At 40.3% G+C, this 27,291-nt stretch overlaps 1 protein-coding gene across 2 annotated transcripts in view; it reads right to left on the bottom strand.

The window, feature by feature from the left end:
• Positions 1-2,827: 2,827 nt before the first annotated feature.
• LOC122641791 overlaps positions 2,828-27,291 on the bottom strand; it is a 31,150-nt gene continuing 6,686 nt past the window's right edge. The window contains exons 2-8 of one of the 2 annotated variants that reach the window (XM_043835091.1): positions 16,932-17,584; positions 6,840-6,934; positions 6,638-6,760; positions 5,727-6,551; positions 4,510-4,723; positions 3,411-3,795; positions 2,828-3,374 (exon numbers count right to left, since the gene is read on the bottom strand). In XM_043835091.1, the coding sequence (XP_043691026.1) occupies positions 3,278-3,374; positions 3,411-3,795; positions 4,510-4,723; positions 5,727-6,551; positions 6,638-6,760; positions 6,840-6,934; positions 16,932-17,226 (2,034 nt within the window). In that variant the 5' untranslated portion in view covers positions 17,227-17,584 and the 3' untranslated portion in view covers positions 2,828-3,277. The other variant, XM_043835092.1, reaches the window with a different exon arrangement.

Raw genomic sequence — 27,291 nt, forward strand, 5'->3', positions numbered from 1 at the left:
GTTTCGTCTAGTAGGTCGGTCAATTTTAATTAGTGTTCTTTTGCCTCTTATTTTTTTGGTGGTTTATAACACTTTTGAGACATTTTTAGGAATTAATTGGCTTTGATAAAGGATCAATCAAGTTGTATAACAAAAGCTTGCTTGGTTTAACTTCTGTATACACCAGAGTTTTAGTAATCGGATCAGCATCGGCCAAACCGATCCCGATTTGATACTGATCCGGATAGCCCTGAATTGGGCTGGATAGTAAAGAATTGCCCCTGCTTTTTAATAAAAATCAGTTTTTATTATCTTTTACCCTTAGGTTGTACCAGTGGATCAGTATCAGATCGGCCAAGAGTTGGGATAACCGTTCCTTGACCCTTCTCCCGTTTTTTTCAAGCCTTGTTGAATGAACATCACCCACAGACATGAACATCAAATAAAAGGACGAGTCAATTTCTCCATTTCTCTTGCAGCAAAAAGTTTGGGGCAAAAGGGTATTATGAGCAAAGTTACAGGTATTGATGTCGGCGGCCATACGATCCGGATACAGATCGGACGACTTTGGTCTGTGTCAGGTGAAAATTAGAGACATTTTTTGGTCAATACTCCCAATTTGCATCAGTATCGTATGAGTAGTGAATTTCGAATTCTACATAACAAATATGATGATACCGATACCTTGATCCATGATTATGAGGCTTACAAGTGACATCGGAGGCAAGTCCAAGTATGTCTATTTTTATGATTAGTTGAATGGAGTATATCATATGGTAACTATTTTACTGAACAAAGGTTTGATAAATTAAAAAAAAAAGTTGAAAGTTTTTTTTTGTCGGTCAATTTCTCTTTTCCACTGGTGATGTGATCATATGATTGAACTCCTGAATCATCAATAACTCCCATCTCCTTTAGTATAAGGTCGAAAACACCTGACCTCTTGCTAATCCAAATGGTCAGATCTCTTAGATGTAGAGATTCCCTCATGGGTGAAAAGAAACTCAGTCTAATAAAAATTAGATAATTCATGACAATGGCAAACAAAGAGTAGGCCGTTAAGACTATGGCCGGGGCAGGTTCTCGTATAAGAACAGAGCTCAGAACAAAGAGTAGGCCGTTAAGACTATGGCTGGGGCAGGTTCTCGTATAAGAACAGAGCTCAGCCATTCAGATGGAATCCACTTCTCCTCTAGATTCCATCCGGATGGCCAAGCTCTGTTCCCGTACGAGAACCTGAGCCAAGCTCGTTGAGACTTTAGGTTGTGGCAACAGTTTTTCATCACATGAGTGAAGATTCTAGTCATTGGGATGTCATTATTCCTCCTCCTTATTCTACGAAGTCTAAAATGCCCTTGGCACTATTCCAAGAGTCCCATCCAACCATCAGGGCACATGGATTAAGAGATTCTCGGTTAACCATAGGTGAAGGTAAACTCGATCCCCTTGAAGTTTTGGGAAAGAAAAAAAAAATCTTCGTCCAGCCATTATAAAGGTGGCTAAAGAGATCTTGGTTCACCGTAGAAGGAAAAACTTGGTCCTAACAAAAAGTAGTTAAATTTTTTTTCAGTTTTAGCTGAAGCATGCGTAACTGTGGTTCAAGAATTAAACTTTGACTACTCTATCAACCACACCACCACCACCTTTCCTCCTTTCATCTCCACTCCCTTCTGTTACTTCCATCCATGGACCTTACCCCCAAGAATTCCATTACTTGGAGAGGATTTAAAGGTGGAACAGCACCGGGTAGGGGGAGGCTGAATCTGAACAATGGCTATAACAGTAATTGAGTGATTGTGATATCCAATCCCTTACATGATAGAGTTTTTAATCCAAGAACCAAGCCTCAAATTTCATTTATAGGGAAACTGAGGGTCTAAAACTGATTTCATGGAATAATAAAGCTTCTGATGAAAAAGTAAATGGGGAGAACATCAGGACCTACAATACTGCAACAGTTGCTGTAGAATCCAGTTACTTCTGTGCAATGGGAATCACTTTTGAGGTAATTAAGAAATACTCTCCTGGTTCTACAATTTGACAATGAGAACAAAACCCAAAAAATAGAATCTTGATACTGAAGTTGCAGCTCCTGCAATTAGTTGAACTGAGTTTCTGAACACGTCTCTTCTTTAGAATCAAGGTTACTTTTGGGGTCACATTGACTTCATATTTGGCGAAGCAAGATCACTTTACCAGGAAAAGATATTCATGTCTGGAATCTACACAAGAGAGTGTTGCTTGGAGCAGGAATGTACTATATACATCCAACAGCCGAACAATTTGGAGAAACCGCAGCTTCTCATAGGAATTTTGAGAACGAGTTAAGTGGTCTTCAGTAAATTGAAGGGTGAAAGGGGCTGGAAGTAGCTACTTAGGAAGAGCTTGGGAGATACATTAAGGAGAAGATAAGAACCTATCTGCAATACTATCCATGATGATGATTCAGAATGATTTTCCCTGAAACAAATTCATTTTAAGGTGACACCCTAGCTTCCTCTTACAACAATGCTTTTGTTTTTTGAAAGGGTAAAAGACAGGTTATTTACTTGGGAGTAGAAAATTTTTTCTCAAGCAGGAACTTAAATTATGAATTTTTGGTATAGTGCAGCAAAAACAAATGTAGGGGGAAGGGCCAATGAGCCAATCTATGGGGGACTCATGCCATGGTCAAAATCATTCAGTTATGAGCAAGGCCTTTTCTGGACAGGGCTTACATTGAAGTAGATCAATGGCGGAACCTCAACACTTATCTGTGCATACTACCGAACACAGGTCACCTTCATAATTTGTTTGTCCAAAACTGGCTAAAATGAGCCTAAAACCACATAAGCACAGAAGCCATTGATTGCAAAACAAACATCAGCACAAATGATTCATTCCGAACACAGAATTGAACTAATTCGATATACATTATATTACCATTTGCCCCTAGTAAGGGCAAAATAACAATTTAGAGTCTGATGGTGCCTTGCTGCTACACTCCCTAGTGTCTGGTACAAATCCAGCAATAACATGCCCCTCGGAAAGGAGGGAACTCTACCTCACCAGTTCTAAATCCCAATTAACATTTCTAATCTGCCTTCTAAGAGAGAAAAATCTATCAGAATTTTTTTTAAACTACCTTGCTGTACATTGGCCAAGCTCCTAAGCTGAAGCAAAAATAACCCTATAAATACTGCATGCCACCTCTGTATCTTATTTACAGAAACCCTTATATCCGATTATGCCGACTTCCATAGACTTGCCTGACCTGTAAGCATCACCATCATTTTGAAACAAAGCATCATTCTCTGTCTTAGGCAGCAGCAACTTCCATGAGTTCAATCGCTTCACATTTCTGACCAGCACAGGCAAATTCTTCTTCCATATCCACCCTGTCCTCACTCACATGATCGTCATCATCATCACCACCGTCATCATGCCCACACTCATCACCATCGCCATCATCATCATGCCCATCATCATCACCTTTCCTAACGTCATCTTTAACCCATGGCTGTTTCCTTGAGTTCACCCACTTGACATTCTCCAGCATGCCATCAGATCCGGCTGAAACAGCCATTTCTTGATTGTCCTCTTCAACTGTCTCAAGTCTGGAAGCAGAGGGGCCTTCACGATCTGACATTGCCGAGCCACCAGACTCAGTCCCCTTTGCCATAGTGGAGCATGCAGAGAGCTTTGTGCCAGGGCTGACAGCTGCAGATATGATAGACAGTATATCGGGCTTTGCCTCAATATCAACCCATCGGTTCCCCACCCAATCCCTAGAACTCCTTAAATTCCTTTTCTGGAAAGTTGAGAACACATCTTCACCTGAGATAGAGGAAAGCAAAATCTAGCCTCAATATTACTAAGCACCTTCAAATAAAGATATGGAAGAGGGTTTCCGTCACAGGGTGTGGGGGGAATCTCCCATGCCACACCAATTGGGGCGCAGGAATCGGTTTCATCAATGGGAGGCACACATGGTCAGGGCAGAGAGAGAGTGTCAGGGATGTGAGAGGACGAGGGAAGGCATGCCCGCACATACTACGAACTATTCAATAAAGTCGGCCACCAATCAGAGTCAGGAACACAAGAAGTTGGGGGACTGCATATTATGTGCTAGGATAACCCCTGCATGCTGCACTCACAGAAGTGGAGGCACTGAGGGATACTATGTGCAATAAAGGCTGGATGTCTAAATTTACTGAAACAACCCTGGCACTTTTTCCGCCATTAAATGCAGCATGCAGGAGTACCCTTGCACCACACATTCCAGAGTATCTGTTGTTTCATCTGACATCTATCATCCCTGCCCCCCCCCCCCCCCAACAAAAGAAACAGAGAATCTCCCCCTTCCCCAACTCACACACGGAAAAACACAGATATGTACTCATTTTAAGACCCACAAAGACAATCAACGACCTTGATATGGATATCAATCTCTCAACAAACGATAAGAAACACCATTCACATATGCAGGAGACAAATGAAAAACAACTAATAAAAACATAAAACAAGAGTCTAAGAAAATAAGGAGCATACCAGGGAAGTAAACCTGAAGGCTATCATCTGTGCAGTTAACACCAGTTACCACCCCCTCCCACCAGCCATCATTCCACCATGCATCCACTGGAGCTCCTATCTCAAAAGGAATGTCTGTTGGATAACCATGAGGGAATGGACGAATTCTGAGGCGACCGGAGCATCGCATGTTTAGTTTATCAGATGCTGCAAGTTTGAAAGCGGGGATCCATTCCTGCATATCGAAGAAACATGTCATCAAACTTTCTGCAGGAAATGGCGTGACTCCATGAGATCAAGAGTTTTTTTGTCCTTCAAACAAAGCCATAGGTAGCAATGCACTGACTGTTAAATCACTAAGTGACTTCTTCAACCATTTGTAGCCCAAACACTCATTAACAGTGTGTTTTCCTGGCTGGTAAGTTGTGGACTTTCACTCTTGAATGTAAAGTAAACACAATGTTTAGGCTCTTATCCAACAATTTAGACCTTCTGGATAAGCATTCAAGTAAAGCACGTACACGCATGGAACTAAATCTCGGTGAAACTGACTGAAATCTCCGAGCAGTCTCGGTTTCAGGCCTGGCCAAAACGAAACCCAGGGAAGCGCAGTGTTGAAACCTCGAAATGAGATCCGGCACAGCTCGGTTTTGGGCCTGACCGAAACCAGGTCCGAAACTGAAATCTCAATCCTTGTGTACATGTAGTGTTGCTTTTAGGTAAATCACAAGGGATACAAATGAACATTTGATTGTACTGGGGCACAAAAAAAATCTAGGAAACATAAAAAGCATTCAGGTGGTATTCTAGCAATAATCTACAATGTGATATGACAGGTCCCACGTTGAGAAATCCTTATTAAAGAGACGACTGCATGCCAAAACACTTGCTTCCAATGAAAGCAAAAAGTAATAAGCATTCTTACCAGATGACTCAAACAACCGATATAACAGAAGCTGGCTTCATTTAATCTATAAGCTCAAAAAGCAGCTGACACAGCACATGCCAAATGCTACCTGAGACTCTTCTGATTAAAACAATTTTCATGCCAGTGCCCCACCAGGGCCAACCCATCTACTGAACACTGAACAGCCATCACAGATATGTGATTGGGCTCAGCCAAGCATGGTACATGATAAAGGAACTGCAGATAGTCACATGGGTCTCTTGCCCTACTACTCTTCTAAACAACTAGTAAAAACAAACACATTAGAAGGGGCTCAGGTTCTTAAGCATACCTCAAGATTTCCACATCCATCTGCATCCTGCAAATCATCATACTGAACCTTCAGCTGCTTCTGAGATGCCCGCAAGACAGTACACCTAAACCAGCAGCCTCGAATTCCACTATCTTGACAAAGCAACTCTATCTTTTCATGAACTTTAAAAGGTGTGGTAAGACAGGCTTGGGGAGCATGAGACCTAACAGACAATGGCATCCCACCTGACAACCTAAATTTCAAGTTCTGGTGTGCTGGTTGATATGGTGCTATCTGGTTCCCTGGACCTGAAACTGTGACAACAGAACGATTCGATACAAACCTCTGACGTCCCCTGCAACTCCTAGTTCTCTTAGCTCCCTGCCTCACAGTGCCTCCTTGGCTAAACTCTTCCTCCACTACTCCAGTCAAGCTATTACATGTTAGTTTATGCTTGGCAAGGGGAATGGGATCTAAACGTGAGAGGATGGTTTGGTCAAAATAGCCACGCAATTTACTTAGATCAAAGGGCTTAATTCTGTTACTTCTAAACTGCCTAAAGCAAAGATGGATTCTCACTGAGGAAGCTTCAGGAAGAGCAGCCAAGCATTTCTCATAGTGCTCAGGAGTTACTATTGTTGTAGGACCATCAACACACTCTGCACTGATGACCTGGGAATTAGGTGTGAAGAAAACTTCACTAGGATGTGGATTTGGCAGAGGAACCACGTCCTTGAGTTCCTCATTATGGTGAAACCATCGCACTTTTACCTTCTTCTGTCCCTTCTTGTCTTCATACATATCTTCCAAGTATGCGAGATAGTGATTTTCTTCTCTAGCCATGACGAGAACAAAAGAATGAATCTGGACATCAGAGAAGAAACAAGACTTTGAGAATTAAGTGTCAATAAAATCAAAAAAAAAATGGCAGCAAAGTTCTAAGTACTTACAGCTATGGTGGTTTCATTCCTGTAAAATGCTGGATAATGCTTGAGCTGTTTACCACATGTCCAGGCAGCACCTGACCACGAAATATCTGTGCTGCGGCCCTTTAACTTCCTTGCAATCCGGCCCTGAAATGGGAAGGTGATAATCATAAAAGCATGAAACAAGAAAATATGGAGGGCATTTAAGGAAATCAAAAATAAATACCATGTGATCAGGAAGATGGTTTCTCCGTGCATCAACTCCAGTGATAGGGTAATCAGAAGCTCCAATAGCTTGTGATGAATCATTTGTTGGCAATTCTGTCATGCAAAGTTAAGATTCCTGAGCAATTCTTCACTTCAGTGGCAAAGTGCAAGGGTTTTTTGAAGAAATATTATCAACTGTTACATTTATGGCTTGACATATATTTAGTAAAGTGCCCAACATGCCATTGTCAGGTAAAAGTAGTCAGTATCTAAATTCCATGTCATCATCAGGGTGAACGGTATGGTCTTTGGTTCTCAAAAGTTAAAACATACATCCCACATTAGGTGAATAAGAGCTGGCATCACTTAGAGACAAGGGAGGTAATCAGATAAAATAACAAACCGCCCACCTAGGTCCTTTTTTTTTTTTTTTTTTTGGGGGGGGGGGGAGGGTGGTTTGGAGGGGGAGTTTTGCAGTTTAGGCTCCGTTTGTGATGCAGATCGATGGTAGTTGAGAGAAGAGAACAGCAATCTGTCCAGGTTTATCCCTCCATCGACCCAGCTTGTTTGGGAAATATATTAGCTATCGGTCAGCAGTTGAAGGGGATTAATTTCCAGAATATTCAAGTGGGCCCATGGCCAATAAATGGAGAACAGTATAGAAGAATTGCCAGCTTGTATTAGTGCTATGTTTTAGGGAAGTTTTGTTCCTTGCGAGAGGACTTCATTGGCTAAATTAGTTTCTATTTTATAGACTGCTTTATGTAATTTTTATTCCTATTTCAGGACACTTTCTGCTTTATGTAATTTTTTCATTATTTCTATTTTGATGCTTTGTAATTTTATTGACTAGACTAGATAGATTGGGTTTGAGTTGTAATTAGTTCCCAATTAGGATAATGTCCAGCCTGTAGGGAGTTTCTTTCCACCCAAGGATCCAATTGCTGTAATTGATTAATATTACAAAATAAGGGATATGGTGCAAACCCAGGTTGGAATAACCCTTGTTGGGTTGCTTGGGGATGGCCCCAAGCAAGGAAACACTCAAATCCAGGTATCCAACATCAAGTAGCAAAACAGTAAATAATTCAATGTCTACAAGGAGGGTGGCAATTCTGTAAATAAATTGAAGTTCATAGGAGAGTGACAGATTTGTAATTAGTAAAGTTTAAACCACAAGAGACTAGCACAAATAAAGAAAAGGTAGCGTATGAGTGAAAGACTGAAAGGGTAGTTTTTGAATGGTAAGTAAGATATAGGTAGAAAGTAATAACAGAACAAGGGAAGGGTAAAATAGGAAAAGGGGGTTAGGGTTTTTTATTACCAAAGGGAAAAGGAGGAGTCATCTTCAACATTTGATCGTGAACACCAGCGGCAGGAGGAAGAGACTCAATCGATTGAATCCCTCTACAGGACTTCGTGTAGCCTGAAATTTCAGGCGAATGGTTGCAGCTCTGAATTATATCGGCTCCAATCCATCACAGCTTCCATTAAAACTAAATAAAGAGTGCTTGATCTCTGAAATTTCTCCAGGCGGTAGGAGAGAACTCAACGCTTATGGCAGCAGAACATCTCACAGCAAGGGAAGCTTCCGGATATGAATCTCTAAGGTATGAATCACTCTAGGAAATGATTCAACAGCCAAAAACTCTGGGCCAACCGATTGGGGCTATTGGGTCATCAGTGGGATTCTTTTAAATCTGTTATTGTCGCCCACAGTGAAGAATACAGAAACCAGTGAAAAAAGAGGAAGTAGAAAGAGTTGAAATATGAGAGAATCACTTGGCTTGCCACTAATGACAGAGGCCACCACTTTATTTATAGATGTAGAAGGGATTACAAATGTAGAATGTTAGCTAAGGATGACTCACAATCCTTATCCTAACATATGGAACATGTGCACAACATATCTAGACACATACGTTGAACCTAGATACTTAAACACCCCCCCTCTCAAGTTGGTGCATATATGTCACACATGTCCAACTTGCATACAATAGGGTGAAAGACTTTACAATGTAAGCCCTTCCTAAGCACATCAGCTAACTGATTTTGTGTGGTGACAAAAGGAATGCAAATGGATACTTGCTCAAGCTTCTCTTTGATGAAATGCCTATCGATCTCAACATGCTTCATCCGATCATGTTGTACCGGGTTACGAGCGATACTGATGGCAACTTTATCATCATAGTAAAGACGCATAGGCTCATCAGTAATTATCCCGAGATCACTAAGTAATACCTTGAGCCACACAAGTTCACAACCACCTTGTGCCATTGCTAGATATTCTGCCTCGACATTGGATCTAGAGACCACCGACTACTTCTTCTCCAAGCAACCAGATTACCTCCAAGGAATGTGCAATAACCTGAAGTCAAACGTTGATCATCAACTGAGCTAGCCCAATCAGCATCTGTGAAGGTTTCGAGTTTGAACTTTCTATTTTTGGAGAATAAGATCCCCTTGCTAAGGGCAGATTTCAAATATCTTAGGATCCGATATACTGCCTCGAGATGAGCTGCCTATGGATCATGAAGAAATCGACTAACAATCTAATGCAAACCTGAAGACTTACATTCGCAAGAAGAAGTCCACGTAGTTGTTTAGTCTTTAGTAGTTTTCCATACTTAAGTTTTATTTTCATGTTTTTGTGTTTTAAATTGAACCGGTCCAGAGCTGGTTTGAACCAATGGTTCAATTTAAGTGAATTAAGTAGATTTCTTGTAATTTGTTTTAGTGGTCATGTCACAACTTAAGTGTCCCACTCATAGTACAAGATCTCATAAAAATTTCGGTTTCATGAAGTCTCGAGACGAGATGGTAGGCGATACAGGATTTGTGCAAGATCTTAGTCGAGATCTCGGTATCTCGCCAAGATCTTGAGTTATATCTCAATCTCGGTTCGACTCAGTTCTATAAAAAGGCATTGTCTTGGAGAGATTTCAACCTCAACCCGAAATCTCGCCTCTCGCTCTTTTGTGAATGAAAACCACCTCTAAGTGAAGGTTTTTGTGCTTTTTTTTGGCAAATCTCACATCAACTGAAGATTATTGCTTGGAGAGTCAAGATTGAAGCTTCAACATCAAGAGAGGAGCTGCATTGCATCTCAAGAACATCAAGATTCAACATCATTTAATCTGTCTTTTTCCAAGTTTTTAACAATTATTAACAAACAGTCGAACCATCACCATGTATGATTATGAATATGATGCCTAATGCGTAAATGACATATGATTTGATGTTTTTTAATTCCTAGTGCTTAATTAAGTTGTTTTACACCTCTACTTTAATTATGTGTTCTAAATATAGTGTGGAATAGCCTAGGGTAGAGCTCACCTACGTCGTAGACTACCAACCTAGGGTCCGAAGTCAAAGTACCATTTTGGGTTTGAATTGGTAAAAACTAATGTTTTCATTGTGTTTAGAAGGCCTAAAATAGGGTACATGTCAAGTTTCAGGACCTATCTTGGCCATATGGCCACCAAAACCCACCACCAAATCAAGACAAAAAAAAATACACCAACTCGCCGAGATCTCGGCAGAACTCGGTTTCGTGGCCGGGCAAAACCAGGGGGAAACCGAGACCTACAACCTTGGTCCCACTCCTCCCCACAGTTTTGAGAGATGAGCTGTTTTTGTAATAGAGTCGGCTAGGGGGGGTCCCACTCCTAGGCTGAATAGGAGTTGGCCTTTAGGCCTTACAAATAAAGACAATTTGTGGGAGGCTCTTCTTCACCTCTCACAATTTTGAAAACTAAAATTAAGCTGCTGATTGCAACTTTATCTTCCTTCGCAGAGATCTTTGTCATGTGTTTGATCAAGGCTGACATAATCGGTGTTTGATCCGATTGACACCTTGCGGTGGGAAGCCCGGGTGGTTCTTTGGTTCTTCATTATTGCTCCATTACTGTTCTACATTGAAGCAAGCTGTTATCAAGGTGTAACCATCGTCAACAAGTTTGAATCTGATCCAAACCCTAGCCATTCTCTTCTCTTCTAGACCATCCCCAACCAGTATAGCCTAAACCAGCCATTGAAAACCCTCCAAAACTTGATCGAGTCTCCCTCTGCCCCCCTTGGAGAATGCAATCCAAAGCTGATCCAATTCTGCCCAGCCAATCTCATTGTTTCAAGTTTTTTCCTCCATTCATTATTCTCCAAAAACCTAACCACACCCACCCCTAACCAACGATAGAAACAGGCACATATTTTGACCGAGATATGATCAAAACCTGGGAAATTTCGGTTTCTGGCTGGTCAAAACCAATGTCGGCACCGAGTTCTTGATCCTCGAAGGATATTATGTTCCTGAAGTAATGTAGGGAATGTATCACGACTGATACTGAATACAGATATGGTCATATTCTAGATTTAGACCGTAAGAAAGTCATACACACATTCCATTTCTTGCTCCTGAAGAAAGGTGAGAGCATCAACAGTGTAAAACATCGGTACAGGATTATAAAATCCAGTTGCTGCCAGAGAGTAGTCAAAGTAGCATAATAGGTAGTCAGCAAGAGTTCTTTCTACGAGGTGTTGCAAACTAGGCGACGAAACTTGTAGATCTGAGCATAATTACTCGTCTAGGCATAAGTCTGTTTCACAGCATCCTAGAGTTCTTTTGCAGAATTCATCAACATAAAACTGGAACTAATAACAGGTTCCATAGAGTTGAGAAGAAAAGACATGACAAGGGCATCATGGGCCAACAAGGTGTTTGTGGCACTTGTGACCATGCCAGATAATTAGTTCTATTCGATTTGTGGATCCCAGCTGGAGGGTGGGATGATGGCCACAAGTCCCAACATGACTCACCTCACTTACCCCCCCCCCCTCCCCAAAAAAAAAAAATTGAGTAGTGCTTACCTTTTTTTTGGGTGAAAAAAGAATTATAATACCAAAGAGAAAGAAGCCACAGAGGCCCCAAAAAAAGGGGGGGGGGGGAGAGAAACAAAAGACTAGCTAACACATCCTCAAACAAAGGAGGAGGTCGGCTGGAGGGAAGAGAGGAGCAGATCCCAGGAGACAACAATATGTCTGTTCCTTGGGGAATCAATACAACGGGAAGTTACATTTGTGAGTTTTCCTTTGATGTCGAAGGAGATGGAGTCCCAAATCTGGCCAACAATCCTGGAGTTGGATGTCCATCTCCTAATGTTACGCTCCATCCAAATTTGGTTGATGGTAGCACAAAAAGCAAGTTTACCAACTATGTCGCATAACGAAGAGCCCGAGAAAGTCATATCAATCTACAACCATTCCCTAGAGAAGGGAAGGATTCTTCGACTGTGAGGCCAGCATTTGCCTAGGATTCCCTTCCAAATAGCCGAGGAAAGCGGGCAATCAAAGAAGAGATGGGCCGCGTCTTCCGTTGCGTTCCAACAAAGACTACACGAAGGGGAAACTGGGATCTGACGGTGGCGAAGGAAGGACTACGTTGGGAGACAGTTGTTGAAGACATGCCAAACAGTGAAGCTATGCCGAGGGATGTGTGGCCTTTGAACCAGACAAGCTTTCTCCAAGGAGCTAGATCACTTCTAATCCGGACAAGATTCCAAGCATCTTTTGATTTTTTCAAGATAGGGAGCAATTGAGTAGTGCTTACCACGCTGGGTGTCTCTACCAAACTCGTGGATGAGTTTTTTTCAAGATAGGGAGCATTGATGTAGATCGATGGTGGTTGAGAGAAGAGAACAACAACCTGTCCAGGTTCATCACCCCCCCCCCCCCCGGTCGACCCAGCTTATTTGGGAAAGATATTAGCTATCGGCCAGCAATTGAAGGGGATTAATTTCCAAAATATTCAAGTCAGCCCATGGTCAATACGTGGAGAAGTGTATAGAAGAATTGAGAGCTTATATTAGTGCTACATTTTAAGGAAGTTTTGTTCCTTGCGTGGGGGATTTCATTGGCTAAAGCTAATTTCTATTTTATAGACTAGTTCATATAATTAGTAATTTTTTATTCCTAGAACTCTTTCTATTTTAGTTAACTAGATAGATTGGATTTTATTTGTAATTAGTTCCCAGTTAAGATAATGTCTAGCCTGTAGGGGGGATCCTTTCCACGCAAGGAAGGATCCAATTGTTGTAATTGATTAATTATTATAAGGGATAGCTGCTGGATTTCAGCAGCCAACGACTTGAGAAAAACTGACTTTGGGTAATGTAGACCAGTCACAAGTGAATGAAGTGATAACCAATCCACACGAGGATCACAAACTTCAGGTCCAACAACAGTACAACGCTTTTCAATCGGTTCTCAGATTTGCAGGAAATTTCAGAACAATAAAAAAACAAGAAATTGAAGATAGGGTAGTCTCACCCAGACTCGGGTCTCTCACCCATGGCCTCACACCGTATTTTGGTCTTCTCTTACCAATAGCATCTCACCATACTCTCTCACAAATCAAAGCACAAAGCTATGTTTTTTTTTTTTTTTTTCCTCAATCTCATAAATCAAATTCGTGTACAAGGCTGTAGCCCCTTAAAAACCGCAAGGGGGTTGCTCAGTTGACAAAGACCAACACCTCACAAGTAAGAGGTCATGAGTTCAACTCTCCTTGGGGCATAACTATCAAAAAAAAATGTAGCCCCGTACAAACTTATATATAAGACTAAAAAATAGACACTAAAAAGGAAAGGCCTAAACTAATCCTTAATTAATAAGGTAACATAAACTGACTATGAAACTAAAATAATGAAAGTAACTTGCTAAAAACAAGACTATAACTACACTAATGAAGTAAATTCCGTTTTCCTACTTTCTTCCCATTAAAGTAGCTCATTACAAAGAAAACCCACGGGATCAAAGGCCCAACACATACATAACCCAACCCAAAGATTATTTTCATTAAAATAAACCCTTTAGGTGACTTCTACATCAATTCTCCCCTGCTTGAAACTCATTTTAGTCAAGTAACACTTAAGTTTGAGGCCGTGCTTGGATAATCTTAAGAGGCCTGAGAGTTACGAAGTCCTACCTGAAATTTCAGATTGAAAGGGACTCTATCGATTGAAATTTCCTATTCGAAGTAGATCTGGTCTACCGTAAAAGCCCCATCACGAGGTTGAAGATCGATCCACGATATATTGGTTTTAATCCCTCTTAATGGCTGAGTTTCAAATTTACCCCTCACTTGTATGCTAATTCTGCTTTGTTCCATACCATATAATTGCTTCCAAGTCTTCCCTTGACAAATAAATGCTGATCCCTCTTAGGTCCTCTCTTTTTACCTACCAATTTAACCCTTAGAAATTCCAGTTTATTACAAATTTACCCTTCCTTCCTTGCAACTTGGCATTTGATATCTGGGTAGGGCTCATAAGCAATCCAAATAGGGTTTTCGAACCTCGGATCCACATAAAACAGGCTGGGCACATCGCCGGTGTACTATAACCCAGCACTCTGTGTCTATCTCTCTTCCCCCCCCCTTTGAAATGATCCCCTGCCCCTCCTCTATGATGCTCCGTCCCATGCCCCCATTGGTGCCGCCTACTAACTTACCGCACACGAGCAGTGTGCCTATCTCTCTCCCTTTTATATTATACCCTGCGGTATTACTGGTTTGATTCCTTGCTTGCCATCAGTTGCTGACTGAAGGAGACAAGAAGATACCTTGTGGTTCTGTTTTCCGTGATGTCTTGCTGAGATTTTCAGACCCCTCGAGCTGCATTCTAGTGACCAACCTGTGTTACAATTTTGGCAGTCAATTACAAAAAATATAGCCTCCCTTTGATGGTGACTTCATGTTCATCTAATGGTTTGATATCGCTATAATAAGATCCTACTTGGGGTCAGGTTCTGTTGGTGTATACATTGACGCTGCCCTTCCCTAACAATTCGAGCTTTTAGGTGAAACGGTAGTTAACATGGTATCAGAGCAGTTAGGTCGAGTGTTCGACTCCTGGGAAGTGCATCGGAAGATTTTTCCCGACATTTCTTCTCCCTTGGTGCTGCGTGAACTTCACGTGCAAGGACCATGGGGACTTGGCCTGCACGTACGGGGGATTGTTGATGTATACATTGACACTGCCCTTCCCTAACGGTTCGAGCTTTTAGGTGAAACAGTAGCGAACAGGTTCCTTGAGTCCTAGCTTTACATTAGTTTGGTTCCAAGAGAAGTAAACCAAAAGGAAGTGATATCAAATCAATACTAATAAGGAGAATTTTAATGTCATTACATCACATGATTGTGTAGCTACTTTTAAGACATTCCAAATTTGGCTATTAATTTCCTTTTACTTTGCAATCAATTCACATCAATTGATGTGAACAATAAAATAAAGATTACATCTAAAAAGTATACTTACTAAATATAGTAAGAGTTTTAGCTAGATTACACAATAAAGGGTGTACCCAGTGCACGAGGCTCCCGCCACTAAGGGATTTGGGGAAGATTATAACGTATGCAGCCTTACCCCTGCTTTCGCAGAGAGGCTGTTTCCAGACTCGAACCCATGACCACTTGATCACAATGGAGCATCCTTTACCGTTGCACCATGGCCCGCTCTCAGTTTGATTACACAATCGCAATTACAATACTTCCCTTTTTATTTTCAAAGATTATTTCCCTTCCTTTTACTTGCAACCAGATGGAACCTTAGGCCTTGTTTGTTTCACGGGGACTATGGGGTGGGACTATGGGGTGGGATTCTTGTGGGTATGGGACCCACCTGGTGATGGGGTAAACGACAAGAAAGGTAAAATGGAGGTGAAGTTTACCATTCCAATGAGTCGTTTGTTTGTTACGCGAAGAATGTTCTAGAATGCTCTCACTAAAGAAGGGGTAGAGAGAGAGAGAGAGAGAGAGAGAGAGAGAGTGAGAAGGAGACGATTACCTCTTGAATGCCTTGGAGATAGTCGTTAGAGATCTGGAACACCAAGGGAAGATGCAGATTGCTCGACTGAGCAGATCGTCAAAGGATTCAATGCCAGTTCTCTTCTCTGAAAATCATCCTAGATTTGCAGGGATTCTCTCTCTCAAAATTATCTTCCACTGGGGATTTGCAGAGGGTGTGAGTACATATAAATATATAGAGAGAGAGTGTGTGTGTTATTCTTTTCTGCAAACCCTAATTTATGGAAAATAGATAAAAGGTAAGTTTAAAATCTGCAATTACTACTCTCGCAACTATATCAACATTTCATTCTTCTTAATCTCTTCACAGGTAAAAGCAAAACTTGCCACATTTTATTTCCGCAATCAGGTACTCCGTTTGTTAAACTTGCCATATTTTAAAATACAAACATGCTGGTCTGTTGGGGGTTCGTAGGTTAGAAAATCGAATACCAGACGAAGAGAGAATTCCACTCTAGAACTCAATGGCACTATCAGCAGCAACGAAATTTTTTATACTTGCTACATTCACATGTTTATCACCAGATTATAAAGTAATTCCTAGTGATCAGATCCTTACCGGAGTACCTGGTTGCAGAAATAAATAAAAAATCGAAGTGGAACCAAATGGGTGTCAGTGCTTCTGTCACATTATTCCAGTTCTGATTCTCTTGTTGCTCTTGTATTCCAGGCGAGCTATCGAACCAAGACGAAAGAGCAGCCACTTGTGAATTCAATCCGTTTTCCATCCACTGCAGTGGAACCAAATCCATCTCCTTCAACACCGCTACTGCAAGGTTTTCTGACATTCTAATTCTGTCTGCTAAGTTTCCCACCCTGTATATCCAAGCGTATGCAAAAAACCCATGTTTCTGGGAAAGTATGGCAACTTTCCCAACCCATCAAAACCACCTAAAACAAACGGGGCCTTAGGGAATTAGAACAACCAACTTTGGTAGTCCTTTGTTGATTTCAACAACAGAGTTGTACGCCCACAGCCTCATTAAAATGCATAAATGTCTACTTTCTATTTAGTCATGAATTTTTAGGTCTCTGTCCCCAAGTTCGGGTACAATTAAGAGTCTTCCAAGTAAAATTCACAAAACCAAATATAGGTAAAGAAAATTATAAAATACAACAATAAGCGATGGCTCAAGTGAAGGACAATCTGCGAGATGCTAGAAACCATGGAACTCCACAAATAAACAAGTAAAACCCACAAAACAAAACGAAATTAGAAGTTCCGATTAAACTGAATTATGCAGTACATACTTGAATAATCAAGCGGAGTTTGATACTTCGAGAGCAACGACGTGAGCCAGTCGACAACCTCTCTCCTTGATCTCCATTTGAAGCCCGCATTGATGGATTTCTCAGACCCATGAGACTGTAAGAACTCCTCCGCAACAACATAGATCATGTGCCTAAGACTCCTCTCCGTACCCACGACCGCAAGGACTGAATCCCCGGCAGCATTCTTCAAGAAATAGTGAACTATACGATTACCGCGCTCCTGCGAAACAAACTGCTCTTTCCATTCCACGAAACTATGAACATCTGTGGACATCTTGTCGGAGAGCAGCGAAAAAATCCTAATCCCACAGAAACCCGAACCTCATACACCAACAAAAGAGCGATCAGATGTCAAAAATCCAGCCCAAAAAGCTAGAATCTGCCTCAAAGGGAGGATCACACCTTCCACGAAACTTGACCAAGAGAGGGCAGGAATTAGCGGAAAGAATGAAAACCCTATGGGTGCTCAAGGATCAGAGGAGGAACGTTAAATAAAAACTGGCCCCAGTTGGAAAAACCTAAGAAACAGAACTGATTCTCCAGGACCACCAGATTAAACTAGAAGAATCACTAGTAATACAGAACTGACTACGAAACAATTCCAATCAAGATCAGAAAGAAGCTTTAGGGTTCTAAAACCAAAACCCCAGTCAAAAGAAAAAAAAAAAAAAAAAAAAAAAAAGAACAACTGGGTTTTCAGCTCGGAAGCCCTACCAGCATAAAGAAAAACCTTCCATGCATTTGTTGGCAAAACCCATCTAGGAAACAAAATAAGGCACCTCAGTTCAACAACAGAGAGGACTCTGGAGAGAGAAAATAGGAGTTGAAGAGGTGATTATTCAGACCTGAACATACTGAAACTGATTTGAAAGCTTTAAGAGCGAAGCAGAGAGAAAAACGTATTCTTTCTTTTTCATCTTTACACGGGCAAGTGGCAATTAAAGGATCAATATCGATGACAGAGGGGGAGGAGGATGAGAAGCCATAAAACGAGTCTGAAGTGTGGAGCTTTAGAACTTCACATCCCATTAGAACTGATATGTGGGGAAGAGAGAGAGAGAGAGAGAGAGAGAGAACAAATGAGCTTAAAAAAAGAATTGTATTATCAAATCCTCTTTTGTTCACTTTTTTTTTTTTTTTTTTTTTTTTAAGCATTAAAAAATTTTGGGATAGATTAAGGCGTCCCTCTCTATCTCTAAGAGGGGTTGAAATTAGTTTGAAGCATTCTGGATTACCTATGGAGTGTAATTATTGAAATTCCCTTATTACTTTTAATGGGGGCAGTGATTCACGTGACCCCCTCCCCATCCCCAACTTAATATCTCTGTTTCTATCTTTCTCTCTCTCTTCTTCACATGAAATGATCTTGTTCTATTTTACTTTATGTTTGAATCCTTTTGTTGTATCTTATTGGTGTGCTTCTCTACGTCACTTTGCTCGTGAAACCCTTTCCCAATTTAATTATAGTCTAATTATCTCGACAATCCTTTCTTTTGTAAACTCGAGTGTCCTTTACTCAGATGTTGTGTTTCAGTTTAAACAAAGTTTGTCAAATCACACGATAAAGTATTGAAAAAAAAGGACCACCAAAGTAGTGTATAGAGTATAGACCACCACTGAAAGGTATCATCCTTTTACAAGGAGAGTAAATGATTGAATTTTGATTTAACATTTTAAATGTGGCTAATTTAGATCATTCCCTACATATCCAACGATGATAGGTATCAAATCACCCTCTATGTGGCAAAATTAAGTCAGCTCAACCAAAAAAGTCCCTTGACATACCCGTTCAATGATACTTTTGCCATTTAATTACCCTATACACTGCATACTTTTTTTCAGCTCATGGAATGATTGGTGAATTGCCTTTCGATGATGCTATCATGAGATCATTTTCCTTTTGGAAATATAGTAGAAAAACCAGGTTTTGACTCAGGCAAGTCACCAAAGTCTAATAAAAAAAACATGAAACCTTGTCAAGACTCGGGAATCACAAAGACTCTCGCTCATGTTTATCAAATGACTAAACTAGGTCCAAGTCAATCGAAATCTTTATTAGTTCAATGTTTTGGCCCGAGTACTGTTAAACTCATCGAGTCTTTTTTCTACTAGGTCATATATTATTCAAAGACTATAAGTTTGGTATACAACTACATAAAACCCTAAAATCCTTGTTTGTTGCTATCAATATTAGCTCCTCCTTTTCTTCTCACCCGTGATTTTGTTAAGCAACCATAGCTTCAATCTCTCCTCACTCGAAGGAGAATAATGAAGATATTAATAAATAAGAAAAAATTGTGAGTTGCCAACTCATGAAGTTTTGAAAAGGGCAAGTCGAGTTTAAAAAAATTCTAATTTTCCAACTTTCTTTGGAAATAATTTTAATTTCTCGTTTGAGGTGCCTCCTATTTCATGGAGGAGTCATAAATCGTAATGTCCCAAGACACGTTTGTATTGGAGTCATAAATACACGTACGTGTCAAGTTTATTGTGACTTAAGAATAACTTTTTTTTCCTTTTCTGTGTCCTCAATTTTACGTCTATTATTAGGCAAATTATTAGTATCACAGAAGGCTATTATTTTCAAAAATCACAAGGCATATATTATGCCACGTGGATAGATAATGTGTCCATTTCAAACGTCGGACAGAGAAGGGAGTTTAAAGTGTCTATCAAATTTAATTTTATATGGCTTTATCTTTAATCATTTGTATGATATCATAGATAATTGTTGTTCATAAATCTTAACCTAAAAGTATTTACAACTAGGGGCAGGAATAGGCATTTTGTTCATATGATTTTCACATTTTTTTTTTGGGTATGAGAAGCATTTACTGAGATAGAGAGCGTGTTACAGCCATAGAATCCAAATTACACAAGTCTTGGATCCAATGAGTGGATATCGGCCAAACTGTCTCACACGTACAAGACAGGGCCTTCCGGGCTAAGGAGTCAACGACGTTATTAATCTCCCTAAAAATATGGGTAATCGAGAAATCCATAAAGTAAGAGGACAAATGGCGAATATCCTCAACACTTGGAGAGACATCAAATGGGTTGGGCTTATGATGGTTTTGGACAAGGTTGACCAACTTGAGACTATTGGATTCCACCTGCACTTTTTCAATGCATTCCCCCAGGTTTTCACATTATATATTTTAAGAATGTGATTCTAAAATATAAATATGAGTACTTATATCGTATGTGTATCGGATTGGATCACTCTGAGAGTTTTACAAGAATCACTGTCAATTGTCTAGCAACAAGATCCTATGATAATTATTTTGTTCCCATATCTGAGAGGTCTTTACCATTATAGTTGGACCTTATGCGTTTTGATGTATTGATATCTATCCTAATTATGTGTTGGTGTGTTGAATTTACATTGTTCTTCTATGAATCAAATAGATGCTCAACATGGGAACCACATCCCAATCAGGGAAAATATCTTGAGAGAATTTTGATTGTGATTAGATGAAATTTCGAACTTGATGTCAATTTATAATTGTTCACAAAAACATTTAAATTATATTATTACTTAAATAATTATTTTGAGATATACTTTTCAAATGAAATTAAATCTATCATTTTAGGGATTTAATCAAGTATATCCAACTAAGGTTGCACCCAACCAGAAAACCAGTAGGCCACCTAGGCTTTGTATTACCCACATCCTGGGTTATGGGTTTCGTCTTTGTCAGATTATCTCATTCCCATTATATCAGATTTTCTACCTCTTGAAGATGAATGTCTACAACTCACAGTTAAGTAACTCTTGACCAAACCCACTCCATTACTCAAGACACCAATCAGTATCTACACTATATATCTCTTTTCAAGTTAGGGTTTTACTTTATCCAAAATTCAGTATAGTCTCAGGGTGAAATCTGGCCCAACGCAATCATATAATGCCACCTTCATCCTTCGTGGTAAATTAATTACGTTCAGGTGGCGAGTTTGTCCCATTATTATAAAAAACCCTTCTCTTCTTTATATCTTGAGGGTTTTCAAATTGAAATTGAATAGTCGGCCAATACTGATTCCCATTAATCTGGAGTGACCAAGGTGGATTGTGTATAGTCAACATGCAACAACATGATAGACATGTGATCAACATGAAACTGTAAGTTGTTAGCAACCATGATAGACATATGGTCAACATGCAACAACACGATAGACATATGTAGACATATGATCAACATGCAACCATGAGTTGCTAGTAACTATGATAGACATATGGTCAACTTGCAACAACATGATAGACATGTGGTCAACATGCAACCATGTGGTCAACATGCAACAGCATGATAGACAAGTGGTCAACATGCAACCATGGGTTGCTAGCTAGCAATCATGATAGACATATGGTCAACATACAACAACATGATAAACGTTGCATGATAGACATATGGTCAACATGAAACATGATAAATATGTAGTCAACATGCAACCATGGATTGCTAGTTGCACCCATGATAGACATATGGTCAACATGACATCCAACCATGAGTTGCTAGACATATGGTCAATATGCAACTATGAGTTGCTAGTTAGCAACCATGATAGACATATGATCAACATGCAACAACATGATAACATGATAGACATGTGGTCAACAGGCAACTATGAGTTGCTAGCAATCATGACAGACATATAATCAACATGCAACAACATAATAGACATGTGGTCAACATGCAACCATGATAAACGTTGCATGATAGACATGTGGTCAACATGTAATCATGATAGACATATGTTCAACACGTAGCAGCATGATAAACACATGTCACCATTTTATGAATTAAAAAAGAAGAGTCAGACTAAAAGAAGAAGAGAAGAAAAAGGTAAAAACCATTAATGATCTTAAGTTACTTGCAACGTGGACTAGTATTCGACAGGAGTGATGGGAATGAGAGTTTCTTGTGAATGAAGAAATCTCATTGTAGTTGTGTGGCACATCAAAATCCAAATCAAAATTCATATACTTTGGGTGATTGAGATTTTGGTCTAAATGTTTGAAATTGTTTTGATGTCACTATTGAATATAATGTGTAAAGAAGAACGAAAACTTGGAAAACACAAGGAGGATTGGGGAGCTGGATAGAGTGGAAATCAGTCAAATTCTCTCTCTGTATTTGGATGGAAAGAGATTTCATATGTTGGAGTCGGGAGTTGATACGATTAAGTATCAGACTGCTATGAAAATTGCTGTAATGGAAAGGATAAATGCCACTTCAAGGGGGGCAGCCTCCTAGAATGGGGGATTGTAGAAGAAGAAGAAGAATAGAGGAAGGATTTGATATATTTCTTCATGCTCATTACCATGATTCCCTTACTAAATAAAGTCCTATATAATGAAATTACCCATCTACCTTTATCTTCTAATTACCCATCTACCTTTATCTTCTAATAAAATACCCTAAAGCCTATGATCGTATCATTGCGTATCATTGCCATCCGCTTCACAAGAACCTTGTCCTTAAGGTTCAGTTGCATAAAACTGACACACAGTAAACATATCTTCCCACGATCGAACACCAATCGTACCCTAATCGGCAGCTTGATGACAACATTCTCACGAGAGTGCTGATCAGCATTGCCATTGCCAACCCGGATTGAAATGTTGAGAGGGTTGTCAGTCGTAAGTCCCTGTCGACAGATAGATATAAGCTGCACGCCCATGTCGGCACGAGACAATTAGGTACACGTGTAGGTGGCAGTCCTTGTGGGGTGGCAAACACAGAATCAAAAGCTTGAAACTGTGCGTCTGGGCAACCCTTGTGGGGTGACAAATCAGCCTCGTTTCGCCGCTTGGTCTCAGCCTTGTCGATCTCGGTCTCGTTCCTCTTGTGCGTCTTGGTTGTGCTTGCAGCCTTCACAATTATGCCAATTAACGACACGGTATCCAGGCTTATGAACTGAGCATCAGGGACTTGGACATTTGCCCTTAGAAAGTGAGCCAGCGGCTGTTCCACAACGTGTCTCCCCATGTTGTCTTCTCCACAACTTGCATCCAGTGAATCAAACAACGCCGAGTGTATCACTTCATCGTGCTTCATCCTTCTTAAAATCTCAAGTATACCATTATAGGCACCTGTTCTCAAGCACATCAAATCTTCTTCATATTTCTGCGATTCCAATGCTCTAAAGCGAAAGAGCAACGTCGTCATTCCCATCATGGGGTTTTGATAACCGCCTGGATCAAGAGGCTTAAAGCACGTGGTTAGCTCGACATTAGCACAAACAGGTAATGGAAAAGTAGCTGCATGCAATTCAAAATGAAACCAAGCATGGTCTGGTCCGATACGGTTCTCTACGGAGAAGACAACGGTAACTCCAAGGGATTTTCTTTCGTTTTTTGAAGATGCAGTCCATGGCACCAATAGGGTAAGCCATTGTGAAATCTGAAAGATCGATGACACTAGAACGAAAAACAAGGCAAGCATGGTCGGCACGTTTTTCCAGTCACCAGAAATCAGAGATCTGAACCACCTCGTGCCCTCTCTGTTTCCAAACCTCATCTTATGTTCCCGGATGCTGGTCAGTTTTACAAAATTGCTTATGACACTGAGGAATGGAGAAAGGACAAATGGAGATGTTGGAACGGGTTACTGGTGGGATTTGAGATGGTGTTAGGATCGATGAGGGAAAATGAAGAAGAACAAAAATGGGAAATGAAGAACAAAAATTGGAAAAAATGGAAGCAATGGATTTGGTTGAGAAAAATGGAGAAAATGGGTTAGAGATGTAAAACTAAGAGGGTTGGTGATCTGATGTAGGAAGAAGATAGAGTGACAGTGGGTTTCGGTTCTGTAAGGTGGGTTTATGGAGAATAGAAATTGAGAAAGAAGAAATGGGAAGAAACTGAAAATGGAATCTATGGCGTCTATATAGGCCGAACCTTTGCTGGTCCAACAACTGAGATGGCAGCAGCTGGATATGCGTAGAGGTGGTGGTGGCTCTGGTGGCAGTCAAGGGTTCCAGTCCACCATGCGCATTTGGTGGAGGACACCCAAAACGGTTGTTGAATTTAACTCGGAGGGAGATAGAGGGAGCCAAGGAAGAAACGAACCAATGGAACTAGTCATATCCTGAAGCCAATCGGGTAAAGCCCAAAACAACTTTTCTTCTTTTGTATCGCAATCAGAATACAAACGCAAGCAGGAGTTCAAGCTAGTCATTGAATCGAGCAGGTTGAGGGCATCCCTCTTGACCCAAAAATTTGGTTCAGTGAGCGACAAATCCAGCGAAGCCTGCAACAACATTGAATCCTGCAATGGAGCTTCTAACGATCCAGTGCTGGAATCATCATCATGTTGCTCCATGGTTGCATCGTCGAGGACCTGGTTTCCACGATCGATGATGACATCGTTTCTAGGTTCCTGCTGATCTGTAATCTCGTCCATGAAGGCTGCAACGATCTTCAACGCAATTGGATTTTGATCGACGAAGGCATGATTGATCTCTGCTGCCACAATTGCTGAAGCAACGTCAAATTCAACTATCTCGGTGCTGGAATCTCCTTCTTGCTCCACGGATGCTCTGTTGTAGGTGGGTATGGCGGTGGAAATGGTTGTAGAAGGGTCAATTGTGACGGTGGGTTCGGTTATGGGATCGGATGGGGTGATGACGATGGGGTTAATCGAGGGGAATGGGAGATCGGCGTGAGCCATGGTTGAGGTTAGATCGTCAAGCAACAACGGAGAAGTGGATGAAGCAGGATTTGGTGGGGAAGTAGAATGGCTGAATCTGTTTGTGAGAGCTTTGGTGAAGGTGGACCAGGTGGTGACCGGTGTGGAACGATGTACTTGTTGGAACCATTGTCGAGCCTGTTCGTCCACATGAACGGAAGACACAAAGAGACGCAGGTCGTCGGAAGTTCCATGGTAGGAGAATAACTCCTCAGCCAAGAATATCTAACAGAAGGGAAGTTCCCCATCAAAATGGGGGAATTCCAACGGTTCCAACCTAGAAGATTGACGATGGACAGAGGTGGAGAATGGAGTGAGGCGGAGTCCGTCGGCCATGGGGGTTGCCGAGTCTCTCAACGAAAGCACCATTGATACGATTAAGTATTGAACTGCTATGGAAATTACTGTAATGGAAAGGATAAATGCCACTTCGAGGAGAGCAGCCTCCTAGAATGGGGGATTGAAGAAGAAGAAGAAGAACAGAGGAAGGATTTGATATATTTCTTCATGCTTTTTACCACTATCCCCTTACTATATAAAGTCCTATCTAATGAAATTACGCATCTACCTTTATCTTCTAATTACCCATCTACCCTTAACAATTAATAGAATACCCTAAAGCCTATGATCGTATCAGGAGTCTAGAAACTTCCGTCAAATTTGAGACGCAATAGCCTTTGATGTTTAGGAAAAGATTCAAACTTTCAAAAGCTCTTGCATGGACACCTCTCAAAATAGATTCATTGCTAATTAGTGGACCTTCATATCTGATTCAATAGCTCATCGGAAGACGCTTCAATGAGAATGTTTTTGTTTGTATTGTTTTTCTTTTCCCTCTTTCTTTTGCTTTCCCCTCCCTTTTTGTGAGGGGATTTCCTTCTATTCCTCGGGCCTAATTGAATATATTTTGATTTACCCAAAAGAAAAAACAACATGGAAATACAATAACATTTTTAACTTTAGATAGGCAAAATCAAAGAACCCAAGAAAAGAGAAGCAATGGTGATCATCAAAATCACATTCTCTGGCATAACCATTGTCCTCTTCCTCTTCGTGGGCTTCCTTACTTGACTACGACGAATGCCCCATCGTATCAGCGTAAGTTCCACCAATGTCACCTGGTGGCGCCACCACAATATCATTGTCCCGTGACTGCACAACAACTCTGTTTAACATGTCCTTATCTTATCATTTAGGTGTCAATGCATTTAAGGGTGAATATTGGATTGGTCAGTTATCTCATTATGATAGAACGAAACCAAGCATTCAAACTCATTTATGTTATTAGTTAAATAAACCAAAAATGAGTCCAAGTTTTGAACAAATGATCCCCAAACACAACCACAAATCTTGTTTGTATTTATTTGAAGTAATTGGAAGACTTTTACAGATCTATGGGAGCAGTTACAAGTACTTCAATATTTGTTTAAGAATAATCTGATTAGATAATATGGGGCTAAAAATTTTGATGAATTGTGAGGCTGACTTTGGTGTAAACAAGATCTTATGCTTGGTTCAGGTTGGGGTTAATGGTTTGTAAATCAAGCTTGTGGGAGTCTATATTTTGGCTCAACTCATATTAATTCCCAATTTCTATTGAGGAATAAGCTTCACATAAAGCCTTGATTTGGATTGTTTCCCCTTCTATTTTCAATGATCCTTTTTCTTGAAACAGAGCTAATCTTTTCATATACGTTTCAAAACATTATTTCAGTACATGGTGATGTTTAATTAGATTAAAAATCAATTCATGACAAGATTATGAAACAGACATGTCTTCAAAGTTTAGGCATCAATATGTACTGCCAAACAGAACAGAAACAGCTAGAAGAGCTTCCAAACCTTTTGACAAAGTTTAGGCATCAATATATACACTGCAACTGATTCTGACTTTTTGATTGAGAGAAAGCCTTGTACAACTGCATAGTGCATCTGCTGTGTAAGAATCCAGCTCCACCAGCTGAATTATCAATTTGTTTGGGCGTATCGACAACCCTAATTAAGCTGCAACTAATACTGTAAATCCACCTGCTTTCATTAAAAGAAGCGACAGATCAAAAATGCATAGTGCATGATTATTGCTTGGAATCATGGTTCACATCAAGGATCTTAATGCATCCACAGTAGCCACTTAATGTTCTTTTTCAGATGCTTTTGCCTACAAAACTGGATATGGGCTTAAGGCATTCATCATTAGTGAAATGTTTCATACAAACAAGCTCGCCACAAATCACTTCCATAATATCTAGTTTAACTGTAGTGATAAAGACTGTCAAAAAATTAATAATGCAAGAGTTGTAATAAGCCAATACAAATTAAATAAATGGTAACAGGAAATGAAGTAATGGAAACTTGTATAGGCCCATAGTGAGCTCTTGATACACTTGATATCCTTGTACACAAATGGGATCAATTAATATCTATAGAAGAGGGGGTAGGGGAAGGTTGATCAGTAAACATACTTTACCATAGGAATCCTCATGTTTCCTCAACTTTGAAGCAAATTCAAACACATTTACACACTCCTTACAAACATGCTGCTTTTGACCCCCAGTGTCGCAAGAGGAAGACTCTTGTTCTTCATGAAGCTCCTTCACATGCTGCTTCATATTACCTTGAAATGCAAACCTACGAGTGCAGTTCTCGAC

This window comes from Telopea speciosissima, chromosome 10 (assembly GCF_018873765.1).
Source record: "Telopea speciosissima isolate NSW1024214 ecotype Mountain lineage chromosome 10, Tspe_v1, whole genome shotgun sequence".
NCBI classification, from domain to species: Eukaryota; Viridiplantae; Streptophyta; class Magnoliopsida; order Proteales; family Proteaceae; genus Telopea; species Telopea speciosissima.